At 38.4% G+C, this 13,120-nt stretch overlaps 1 protein-coding gene across 1 annotated transcript in view; it reads right to left on the bottom strand.

Annotated features, from left to right (window-relative positions):
* The window catches only part of LOC131598587 (uncharacterized), a 50,660-nt gene extending 38,462 nt beyond the window's left edge, over window positions 1–12,198 (bottom strand). The window contains exons 1-3 of the mRNA XM_058871170.1: window positions 11,740–12,198; window positions 11,263–11,454; window positions 10,462–11,124 (exon numbers count right to left, since the gene is read on the bottom strand). Of these exons, the coding sequence (XP_058727153.1) occupies window positions 10,462–11,124; window positions 11,263–11,454; window positions 11,740–12,198 (1,314 nt within the window). The remainder of the gene's footprint in view (window positions 1–10,461; window positions 11,125–11,262; window positions 11,455–11,739) is intronic.
* Window positions 12,199–13,120: the final 922 nt, after the last annotated feature.

Here is a 13,120-nt window from a genome sequence, read left to right as displayed (position 1 = left end):
AGCTTTAGGTTATAAAAACTTAGAAATTTTTCTAAGTGTTTTTAACCTAGTTTTCATCCAACTTTGGGCTCATTTTTCACAATTTTCCCAAATGATTCTGAAGAAACCCCAAACTAATGATTTGAAGTAGATGTTTAGGGCTTTCCAAATTGTGCTCAACCTTCTCCAAATTCATTTTGAGCTAGGAGTTATGCTTGTTCAAAGTTGGCCTCATAAGGTGAAATTATAGGTCATGTACAAATTGGAACTTTGCAATTTTGTGCAAATGCCTTCTCTAAATGATGCTACCCGACCTCTAATACATCTGCAAGCACACCATACATCCAATTTCATCATTGCATAAGGATTAGAGAAGATTCCCAAAAACAAAGGCATGTGATTATGTAATGATTACATTTAGGAATTTATGGCAAATTGATGAATCACCAAAGGAATCTCTTCCCAACCAATTGGAGCTCATTTCTGTCTCAGATTTGTCCCCTAAGATCAAGCAAAATCGAGGGCTAGGGGATTGATCAAGTGGAATCAAAATTCTCATCATTGCATAAGAGATATTTGCAAACTTCCTTCATGGCCAAGAAAACCAAATCAACCTCACTAAGCAAGCTCACTCCTCTGCAACTATACTGAACCATTTGCCTATAAATAGGAGAGCATACCTCAGTAGAAAATCACACCAAAGCAACAGAATTCTTGCTTTCTCTTTTCTTTCTCCATACTTAGTTTTTTCAAAGGTCCTTTGGCAAGAAGACTCAGATTCTTCAAACCAAAGCTCTCTCTTTGAAAGTAAGTATTCAAACACATTGAGGGAGGCATTTAGAGGTGATCCAAACCTCTGGAACACTTATAGGCGTGGAGAATCATCATGTTCACCTCTCATTTGGAGCACTTGCAGTTGGAGGACCACAGAACAATTCAGGAGGTTCCAAGCAAGGTTAAGCATCCAGGCACATTCCTTAGAGTATAGTGAAGCTATTCAGATGGTCGCAGCTCATCTGTAACTGCAGATTCATCATCCTCCATGTTCACTTGAAGCTCAAATCGAAGGAGTCGAGTAGAGCAATTCAGAAGGTTTGAGGTCACAACAAGCATCCAGTTAGCATCACTGAGTCCCAAGGAAGCTTTTAGGATCATTCATACAAACCCAGGTGCTCTCCAACATCCTCACGATCTTCATTTTCAGAGGTAAGTTTCTCAACTCCACCTCTTTAATTCATGTACCTTTTTGGATAAAACTCAACACCATTCTATTCAGCATCATAAGAGGATTAAAAACCCTCTATCATCAGTCATTTATGCTTCAGTATAGCCATTTAATTTAATTTTCAAATTTTAGGGTTCTTCACGTATTTTAGATAATTCAGTAGATGTAGTTAATATAAATTCATATTAGTTACATATCTGGAATCGTGAGTGAATTTAGAGCAAGTTTGGTCTTTACATCTTTGCGAATGGTTGAGAGTTGAGAGAGTTCAGAAATTCAAAATTTGAGAGCTTGAGGAAGAAGATGACAATGGTGGTGGCGCGCAAATTTCAAATCCCAGGGCAGAGTTTATTTTATATTTAATGACATGCGTTTCATAAACGAATGAATAACTTGCCCCAGTGGCCACACATGCGCTCTTAGTCTCCTCATGCCCAAGGTCTGGGGTTCGAATCCCCCTCGCCTCAGACCTTTTGATTTTATTTTCTTTTTTGCTTCTATACACTTGAACACTATATGAATTGCATTGAAGCCAGCTTACTATCACCACACGCGCGTTGGCTCAGTGGTGTTTGTTTTGGGTGTGTGACCTAGAGGGCGTGTGTTCAAACCTCGGAGGAGACAAAACCATTTTTTTTACCACTAATTCCCTTCATTTTTTCTCACAACTTCACACAATTAATTCACCTATCAAATTAAATCATTTTCACTTCATTTTTCACACACTTGTTATTTAATATACCTATTTTATGAATAATAAAAAAAAATCACAAAAAAATATTATTTATTTCATATATTTTAATTAGGTTTAAAATAGTATGTTTTAAGTGTTTTCTTAAATACTTTAAATATATATATTTTCATTTTGTTTTAATCTAATTATCTTGTAAATAATTTTATTATAAAACCCTAATTATTTAGGTCTTATTTAGGTATAGATTTTATCTTTACCTTAACTAAGCTGACTTTTGTCAATTTTCAAAACTGTATTTACAAAATCTCCTTTCTGTTTTCAAAATATTCTTCTGGTATTTGAAGGGCATTATTCCCGGTGAAACTCTTCAGATACCTATGTGACCTATGTCCATCTTCACTTCTTCTGTTTTCAAAAAAACCATTAACTGTTTATCATATATATTCAACTGTTATCCATCAACTGTTGGTGAGGCTTTGTACATACTTCTTCAAAGGCCTCCACTCCATCCAGGTTAGGCTTTACAAGCTTTCAATTTACAGTCTTTATTTAAATTACTGTCAAATATAAACTGTGCATATATTTGTTTAGAACTACGTCTGAGTGTAAACCTTAGGACAGTTAAACTATATATATATATATATATATATATATATATATATATATATTATAGGAATATGACCTAGGATTGAGAATGTCTTCCCGGTGAAGGCTCTTTCCTAATTAGAGATCTGTAGTTCAAACCCCCAAGATGAATTATTCCCGGTGAAACATCTTGGCAAAAACCTTAGAATCCAAAAATAGGACACATCCACCCAAAGAGGAATTATTCCCGGTGAAACCTCTTACCCATTTGCTTAAAGCCAAAATAAGTTCAAAACCACATAGCTTTCTCTTGTGCTATAACAAGGACCCTCGATGACCCTCGATTAGCCTCCTCTTGGGCTTTGTACAAGGACCCACAGGCTTCTTAAAAGCATTTCCAGCTTCCTCTTGAGCTTGTATACAAGGACCCACCAGGTTTCTTATAAACATAGGAACAGGTATTTAGTCACCTTTTAACCTACCCTGGTGAGTTTTCTTCCAATTTAAACCAGACTCTAAACAAGCTAAGTTTGTCTCAATTTTACATTGAGTACACCTTTTGGAATGAGAGACATGGACAGTCTCTGTCACCCTTATCTTCATCAATCTTCCTTAGCAGAGTCTAGGATCCATGTTTGCTTATCCTCAGCAAGAGTCAGCCTTCATCTTGGGCTTTAAACAAGAAGTCTCCACTAGATAATCTTTCTGCCAATCATTTTAATAAAAACCCCTGGAAAGGGTTAGCCTCCAAAATCACTTCTTCAAAAACCAAAGATTCATTTCTCTTAGGAGATAATTTCCCCAAAAGAGTCAAAAACCCCTGGAAAGGGTTAGCCTCCAAAGTCAATTAATAAAAACCTGTTAAAAAGAATAAAACCCCTGGAAAGGGTTAGCTTACAAAAATCATTCTTTTCAAAAGATAAATTCTCCAGCAGTCAAAACCCCTGGAAAGGGTTAGCTTCCAAAAATCATTCTTTTCAAAAGATAAATTCACCAGCTGAGTCAAAATCCCTGGAAAGGGTTAGCTTCCAAAAAAATCAGTCTTTTAATAAATAAATCCTCCAATAGAGTCAAAACCCAACAAAAACAGTTAGCCTCAACCTTGGGCTTCATACAAGGCACCAAAACAATAAAACTCCCCTGTTAATAGTCAGCCTCAACCTTGGGCATTGTGCAAGGCAGATAATAGAGTCTCCCCAGTGAGTCCTTCATCATTCAGGTAGCCACAACCTTGGGCTTTGTACAAGGCAGATAAACCATACTTCATGTGTCAAAGATTCCTAACATCTAGGATCTTTTCCCTATTAGAGTCATTCATACTCAGTCAGCCACAACCTTGGGCTTTGTACAAGGCAGAAAATAATATTTTTTCTAGCTAGAGTAAGCCTCAATTCTGGGCTTTGTACAGAATACAAAGATTCCTTGTAATTAACCCCCAGTGGAGTCATCTCCCAGAGTCAATAAATAATACATTAATCAAAAAGCCTCAAGCTTGGGCCTCATACAAGCCAGTTAAAAATCAAATCTTTTATACAGTAGATAGACATAGCTTATCTCTATAGAGAGATCTTTCCTCTATCTCACCACATTCAAACAAACAAACATTACATTTCATTTTAATTTTAATCAAGTCTCCCATTTAGGATTTTGAAAGGCATGAACTGGCAGTAAAACCCAGACATGTGGTAACTTTCCCTAATTTGGATGAGCATTTTTCTTTCATTTAAGAGGCATTTGACTGGTATACTTGCACATACACAAGTAAGGTCCTCCTCTTGAATGAAATGAATTCAGTTATTCTGTCACTCTTTTAATGTTTGTGGTGGAATAGTAGAAATACCTCTCTGTAAAGATAACTTCATGTCTCTTTACTGTAAACAGAGATTTAATTCAAAGCTTCAACCTTGAGCTTCAAGCAAGGCACCCAAAAATAATTAATAATTAATTAGTTCCCCGAACTACATTAAGCTCTGACTTCCATTAGGGATATGTAGGCATGAGGTTCACAAGGAATCTCAGCGAGCTAATAAAATACCAAAAATAGTCAGTCAGTCAGTCTGTCTTTCTTTTATTCAATTCAATTCCTTCTCCTAATACAAAGGAGAAACTTTCCCAATAATCATTAGCAGCACAAACACATTTAGACACAGAGAAGGTTCCTGTAGAGTACTACAGATATGTAGGGTGCTTAAACTCTTCCCTATGTATAACCGACCCCCCGGACTCCAGAATTTCTAGTCTAGGTGAATCCCCACACTTAGCAAACTCTTAGGGTTTAGTTGAGATCTTTTTTTCCCTTTCCTACTCGTAGGACAATAAGAAAGTTCGTGTGATATCGTAGGAAGAACTGAAACAAAATTCATCCCACCACGGGCGCATTCTCCTTCCAAATTTCGCGTGAAGGGTCTAGCGTGCCGTCCTCCCAAGTGAAACGGGGAGGTAAAAAAACGACAACCACACAGCGCTTTATTCGCTGGTCCAACTCCTCTCTCTCTCTCTCTCTCTCTCTCTCTCTCTCTCTCTCTCTCTCTCTCTCTCTCTCTCTCTCTCTCTCTCTCTCTCTCTCTCTCTCTCTCTCTCTCTCTCTCTCTCTTCTCTCTCTCTCCAGACGCGTGCAACCACGTTGTTAGCTGGTCAATGATTCCAACTCCACTCTCCGTCGCTGATTGGCTGAGCGCATACCCAGGGGGCCCACGTTGACTTGTCTTTTGAATTTTTTGGTTTGTTGTTTTATTCATATATATATTAATTACGAATGGCTATAATTATTGAATTAATGTGCATGGCAATTGGCAAGAGAAGGAGAGTTTAACCTTTAGGTCCTGGGTTCGATTCCGACCAGGGTATTTATTTTTAACACTTGTTTGTTCTCAGATTCAACGCGTACGACCAAGGAGCGCTCACGACACACCATCAGTCACCAGCCATTGGATCCAACACAAGGCCAGATCCTGCATCCTGGAAGCGAACCTCCACCATACACCCTCACAGGCCAGCCACACATGATCATGCGCGCTTGGATTCTTCTGTAGTCTTGGGCCTCTTCCTTCTGAGCCCAGCCTTTTTCAAGTTCACCTCCCTTTCCAGAAAACACCCCCAGGTTTGTTTAGAGTTATTTTATTTTTCTGCTTTTATTTCTTTTTATTAACTTGTTTAAATTATATGTTCTTTTAATTAAAAGCAACCAATTAAAAATCACCAAAAATATTTTAATTTTAGAATTAGGTTTCTTTTGATTAAATATTTTTTTATCACTTAGAGTTTAATTTAATTATGTCTTAACTAGTTAATTATTTTTAATCATTTAGTCATAAAATAATTAGTTTTAGGTTTTTATTTAGTTAAATATTAAACAAAATTTTTAATTAAATTAGGATTAGTTTTATAATTAGATTAATTTAGGTTTTCACTTAATTTCTTTAAATCAAACTTTTTTCACTAACCTCCATTTTCTCGCGATTCTCTTATCATCTCAAAACTCTTGATTGTCGCATGATTGTTTAAGTTCTGTCTTTTATTTAAATTACTCATTTATCCGTTTATTTAATTTCTAGAAACTATGTATAGGTTGCAAGGTTTTTGATGTAATAGTTAATTAGGCTTTTATTTCCTCGCACTTTATTTTCCGCATCTCCCCCGACAGGTTTTTATTGTAATACCCCCCATCCCGAAGCCTTGTAATAGCGTAGGACATTTACTTTCTGCAATTTATTTTCCGTCAATATATTAACTGCGTGGTTAGTAAAATAGGGAGTGGTAATCTCTAAATTGAATTTAGCTCGCCAAATACAAGATAAAAATATCTGAATTGAATTCACATGAATGTGCATCCACACACCTTTAAGGTAATCTCTCTTATGCTGCCTTTCGATCAAAATAGTCAAGTCTCTCGAATGTAGGGATACCTTAGTCTGCTGCCTACGAATTCAAATCATCATAGTCCCTTCGATAAAAGATCATAGCCCTTCGAGTTGCCTACGATAAAATGATCTCATCCCTCGATGATTCCTTCGATTAAATGATGATCGTCCCTTCGAATGCTACAGTATCCTTACTGGTTGCCTACAAATGACTATTTACATCCTTTCCTTAAGACTTCCTGCCTTTCTTATGGTATGGATAGACTTATGGAAAAAGATGACCCTCGATGACCCGTGCATCCAATGAAAAGACTACCTACCCTCCTTATGGTATGGATAGCCCTTTCAAACGAAATACTTAAAGAACAAGAAAGACAAACTTAGGGTAGGTAGTTCTTAATTGCTTGCTTAGTTCAAAACAAATCAAATGCTTTTCACACCCCTTTTCAAAACAATTTCATAAAGGCTACACTTATTTACAAGTTAAAGTCCTTATTCAAAAATATTTTCTAATCACACACTACATTTTTTCAAACAATTCAAATAAAGTGAGCTAAGCAATTAAGAGCCCATGGATAATCATGGATACAAAGGGTGCTTAAACCTTCCCTTTGTATAACCTACCCCCCAAACTCAAAATCTTTCTAAGGTCTTTCCTGTTCTTTTTGACTTTCCAAAAATTGGATAAAATAAAATTTGTGGCGACTCTTGCTATCCGCACATTTTAAAAAGTCAGTTCTCCCACCGTGATACAGAACTGGCGACTCTGCTGGGGATTTCTTAAAAAAGGGGTTACCTTAAAGTCTAGATCACTTTAAATATTTGCTTGTTTGATTTGTTAGCTTTATTTTTAAGGGTATTGCTTGGGTATTTGCTTGTGTGAAAGATCCTACACCCGGATCTAGTGTACCTTAGGTATGTGACAATAGACCAAGGAGACTGTACGACTTGTATCGATATGGTTGATCTGGTGGCCACCGTTAGTGTGACACTTTGGTTTGTCCTGATGGCATTTGAACATGATCGAGGAGACATTTGGCTGTTGCGTGGTGTCATTAAGCACTAATTTGCCCTTAGAACTCTAGTTGAACTTGACTTTGGCCTATTAGGAAGTAGCGAGATGGATGGCTTTGGATTTCTGACTGAAGCTGGTTGATACTCAAAGCTACACTCATTGAGATCAATCTTTCAAGATGTTTTCGGTCAACCGTTCGAGTGTTAACTGAGATAATGCTTTCTAGAAAGATCCGTGATATGAGAATCCCTAGAACCCGGTTACTATTTTAGGACAGGTTGAACCAACTAAACTCAGTGGGGAGGGTACTTACTTATGAACTTCATGCTAGCCTCTAAACCTAAGGACACTTGTGTGATTTGCTTATGTGTGCTACTAACCCTTTGATTTCCTTGCAGGATTTGTTTGTAGGACTTGCTCGTCCTTATCACTTTATGTTTGCCTGATGCATTACATTCGCATGGCATCATGACATCATAACATAGAATATTAACTAACCCTATCAAGGATCTTAGGGATTTAGGGCACACAATTTTAGGTGCTATTATCAAGGACTGAATTCCTATCAAGGGGCAAGAGGATTTATTTTCCTCTGGCCATATGTCTTCCAATTCAGAGGCATAGTACTTATCAAGGGGCAAGAGGATTTATTTTCCTCTAACCATATGCTTTCAAACTCAGAAACAGGTATCCCGAATAAGAGGCTATGAACCATAAGATATGGTGAGCTTGATTCTCAAAGAAGGACGTTCAAAGACAAGAATCAGAATTCTTCAAACAAAGACGCGTCCAATTCATCTTCTAATGTCGCAAACTAAATTCCCTAAAGATCCTTGAAAATGTTGCATCTGCATTCATAACATCGCATAACAGGTTTCCCCAACGGGTTTCTCATCCCCTCTCGCTGTTTATTTCAGCACAAATGGATCTCGAGCGATCTGGCAGAAATCTCTAGGTTCAGAACAACCAGTTCCAAGAGATGATCCTTAACTTGGCCAAGGGGCAAGAAGAATTGAAGGCATTGCTGATCAAGAAAGAGAAGGATTAGCATAGGCGACAAGGTAGTCAAGGTAATTGGAAATTCAAACCTAAGCGATCATTTACCCTATTGCACATGCTGCTGTCTCAAGCTCTGCAACAACTGCTCAATTAGAACTTGATAACCCTATTGCCTCCATATTCAGTTCCTGCCAATCATGCTCCTGGGTACAAGTATAATGCAAGATGTGCTTATCATTCGAACAGTCCTGGTCATGATACCGAAGATTGTGGACCATTGAAGCATAGTATTCAAGACTTAATTGATGACAAGATCATTGATTTCAACTCAACTGAGGAGCCTCGTATGGCTGATGCTGTGCGCAACGAGAAAGGTCGTAATGAACACAACCAATCTGTTGGAGCAATTCTGATCTCTACAACGGCACCACAACAACGACGTAAGTCAGACGTACCTAAGCGTCAATTCACCAAGATTAATATGTCGTTGGCTCAGGCACTACAACACCTATTGAAGTCAGAGCTGATTACTTTTGAAATTTTGGACTCAGACACGCGATGTCTTACACGATGTCACGACATCACTATCTGAATGTTTTTAAACAAATGAACAAAGATAAACAGAAAACAACACAGGAAAATTGTTAACCCAGTTCGGTGCAAACACACCTACATCTGGGGGCTACCAAGCCAGGGAGGAAGTCCACTATAAGTAATATCAATTCAAGGTAATACAACTCGATATTACACCTCTCACTTAATATCTACCCAATGCAACTTCAATCTAAACACCTTAGATCAGAGATCCTACTCACTCCCCCTCAATCACAGCAGTGATGATAAACTAACCAAAAACATAAGAAGACACTCTTCAGAAACACAACTTGATCTTGCTTAAAAGCTTTGATCAAGTACAACAGTACTCTTGCTTAAAAGCTTCGAGTACTTTTACAACTCAAAAAATAACAACTCCTAGACCAAGACAATCATCATGGTGATTGTTTGGCTTACAAGAAAAACTACAACGAGAAAAACTAAATCAACAAAAGCTCTAACAGTTTCTCGACTCAAAAACCCCTGACGGCAACAGCAGCATCTGCACGGATTAAATAGCTTTCAGACAGTACAGCAACTGGGCCTTGGATCCACAAAATAGTTTTTGCCCTAATTAAAACAAATCTCCATTACACAAGGAACTCATAATAGTAATCATCCAAGGCGACTTTGAAACAGATCAGAATCCATTATTACCAAATATAGCACATAAGGTCTTATCAGATCATACACCCATAAGTAATAATAGAAAATAACGAACAGCTGCGAATGTCATGACATCGGCCCTGACATTAGGTAAAGGCCTGCATACACAAGGACTTCACAACCACATAAAGCATGTCATGACATTGTTTTTGACATGATAGAACCACAATTAGTTTTACCAAAAATTACAGCCAATCAACAACATCTACAAACTCCCCCTTTGGCGAATTTTTGGCTAAAACAATAATAGATGCAACCAGATATCAGAGCATACAGCAGCCAACAACAGAAAAATAAATTCTGTAAAAAAAACAGCAACTTGATTCAACTTGATTAATCACCAAAGACCAACTACTTAATCAAATATTACAGAAACCACTTGTCATTGTCAGGGAGAACCAGAGACCATCCAAATAAAGAAAACCACAAAGAAAAACCATGTCCAAGAAGAGACCAAGGGATCACCAGAACAACAAAACAGCCATTACATACAACCATTACAATCAAAACAACAACTAACACACTACTACAACTACTACTACTCCCCCTTTTTAGCCACAAAAGGAGCCAAACATCAGATGAAGATTTAATCTTCAGAGCCAGCAGTATCATCATCATTCTCCTCACTCATCTCTTCATCACTGGAGCTACCAGACTTATATTCATCCTCACTATCAGCATCCATATCAGCATCCATCTTCTCACCCTCACCACCAGCAGCATGATCATCATCACTATCAGCAGACTGCTCAAGACTTTGTATAAGCTGCTCAAGCTTCATCTTCCTATTTTCCAGCTCTTTGCAGGTCTCCTTCAGCTCAGCTATAAGAGAGGCTTTGGTCACAGATTTGCAAGTTTGAGATGTTCCAGCAGATGTTGAGGCATCAGTCCTTTGAAGCAGCTTGTAGTGAAAAGTCAAAGCACTTTCCCTTTTGCAGACAGAATCTTTAGCTTTCAAGATGCCAGGGTATTGCTTTAGGATGATTCCACATATTAAGGATGGAAAGGCAATAGGAAGCTTAGTAGCAGAGGTGCCTGCATGTCTCATAATCTGATCAAAAATATAGGTCCCATAGTCAAACACAGTCTTGGTCCCTATAGCATAAATGAATCTACCTAAGCCAACAGCAATGGTAGAGGTGTGATTTGTGGGTACCCAGTTGGCAGAGCCAATTTTATGCAGCAGAGCATACTTAACAGTCAAGAGACTAGCAGACAGTTTGCTTTTGATGGGCCACTTTTTAACCTTACCCCCAGTGATGGTGTTGCAGACCTCATTATCAGTTACTTCAAGCTCAGGTTGAGCTTCAGCATTTCTACCTAGATAGTGATTGATAACAGCAGGGGAGAACTCTATGCATTTTCTTCTAACATAAACTTTATGAAAATCATCTGTTCTACCATCAGCACAGTCTTGAGATAAATTGACAATGAACTCTTTTACCAGCATTTCATAACATTTAGAAAATTGAGAAACAGTCTTAATCAAACCTGCAGTTTTGATGAGCTGCATTACCTCTTGATTCTCCAGAGCATCATTTGCTAATTCTCTTTCAAGGGCCAGCCTTCTTTGATACACAAATTTCCACTGGATTGCATTAGAGGCATAGTGCAGATATATATTGTCCAAAGGAACATCACGAACCTTTGTAGCAGATTTAGTAACAGCAATTTTCTTCTTGGAGGGGATGTCAGGGACATCACTTGGGACATCAGTTTCAGAGTCAGAAATGCTTCTTTCCTTCCTCTTCTTCACACTAACTTTGCTTCCAGATTTTGAGGGTCCAGTAGGAACTTTCTTCATCTTATCTTTAGTAACAGTCTTCAGAGGAGTAACCTGTGGCTTGAGAGATTGTTGCTCACAGACTTGTTTTCCCTTACGAGCCTTGACCCTGTTGGAGATGCTGGAGATGAGGTCATCATCAGCAATATCAATAGGATCATCAAGTTCATCTAGATCCACCACGTCATGCACATTAGGGTTTTCATCTTCCTTAGCAGGAACATCAGGAACCTCTTCATCTTTCTCAGGAGCAAGAGTCTCATCATCTTTGGAATCAGATGCTTCAACATTGATAGCTTCAGATGTCTCAACATCTTTGGCAACAGGGGTCTCATTAACAGATGTCTCAACATCCTTAGTAACAGGAGTCTCATCATTTTTCTCAGCAGATGTCTCATCATTATCAACAGTTGTCTTAACATCTTTATCAACAGGGATCTCATCATCTTGCACACCTTGATCTTCATTGGAAGCAGGCATTTGGGCTAGAGGAACAGAAATGCCTTCAACTTTGCGCCCTTCATTCAAGATTCTGGTGACCAAATTTGCAATCGCATTATGAACATAGGAAGACCCCTCTCTACCCTGGACAGAAAAGGTTTCTGGGACAGATCCTCCGGTTGATTTTCTTGCATGCATCTTTCTTGGTTGACTGCGAGCAGAATCGGAAGGAGGAACAGAGTTCAATGGCACAACATCCAGCACAACATCTTGATCGCTCACAGCATTTGGTGCCCTAGAGCCTGATGCTGTTTCAGAGATAGGAGAAGAATTCTTTGAGGAAGGACTCTGAGACATGGTGAGAGAAAATGAGAGGCTGGGTAAAGAGTGATGAATGCAGAAACACAGAGAGATAGCGTGAGTGTGGAAGAGAGGTTTTGAGGGAATGAAAACCGTTTGGGTAACTTGCAAAAGGGGGGGAAAATGCGCTTTAATGTGTAATGATATCCAAGATTTGGAGAGAGAATTAATGCTGGCCCCACCCCCAATTAATTGCTATAATCCTTCACAAAGACAAATGCCTACTTTGTTTCTTAGATTTTCAAATTGATTTGTCTCTAAGGCTTTTGTAAAAATGTCAGTAGGTTGAAGGTCTGTAGCAACATGTTCCAAGTCAATTACTTTGTCCTTAACAGAATCTCTAATGTGGATGTGTCTAATATCAATATGCTTGGTCCTGCTGTGCTGAATGGGCTTCTTTGAAATGTTGATGACACTTAAGTTGTTACAATATAATGTCATGACATCTTGTGTGACATTGTACTCTGTTAACACTTGTTCCATCCAAACAAGTTGAGAACAGCTACTACCTAAGAGGGAGCATCCTCCTGAAGTACTTTTTCTGTCATCAGCACTGCCTGCCCAGTCTCTTAGATAAAGGTGACCAAGTTTTTGATGCCATGGCTTTGTCTCTTCTTCTTCAGAGCATATAGTAGAATAGCTGGATTCATGAGGCACCCACAAGTAGCAGTTATTTTTGGATCTGACACCCCTCATTACTACTTCCTTTTCTTCATTAGTAACCACACACTCAGCTTCAGTGAAGTTGACTTGGTATCCTTGGTCACAGAGTTGACTGATGCTTATGAGATTGGCAGTCAGGCCTTTGACTAACAAAACATCTTCTAAGTTTGGCACTCCTGAACAATCTAGTTTTCCAACTCCTTTGATTTCTCCTTTAGTTCCATCACCAAAAGTTACATACCTAGTAGAATGTCTC

The sequence above is a fragment of the Vicia villosa genome, linkage group LG4, assembly GCF_029867415.1.
Source record: "Vicia villosa cultivar HV-30 ecotype Madison, WI linkage group LG4, Vvil1.0, whole genome shotgun sequence".
In the NCBI taxonomy this organism is placed as follows: Eukaryota; Viridiplantae; Streptophyta; class Magnoliopsida; order Fabales; family Fabaceae; genus Vicia; species Vicia villosa.
Note: the sequence above shows the minus strand (reverse complement) of the source record. Positions and strands in the feature narration are given on the sequence as shown.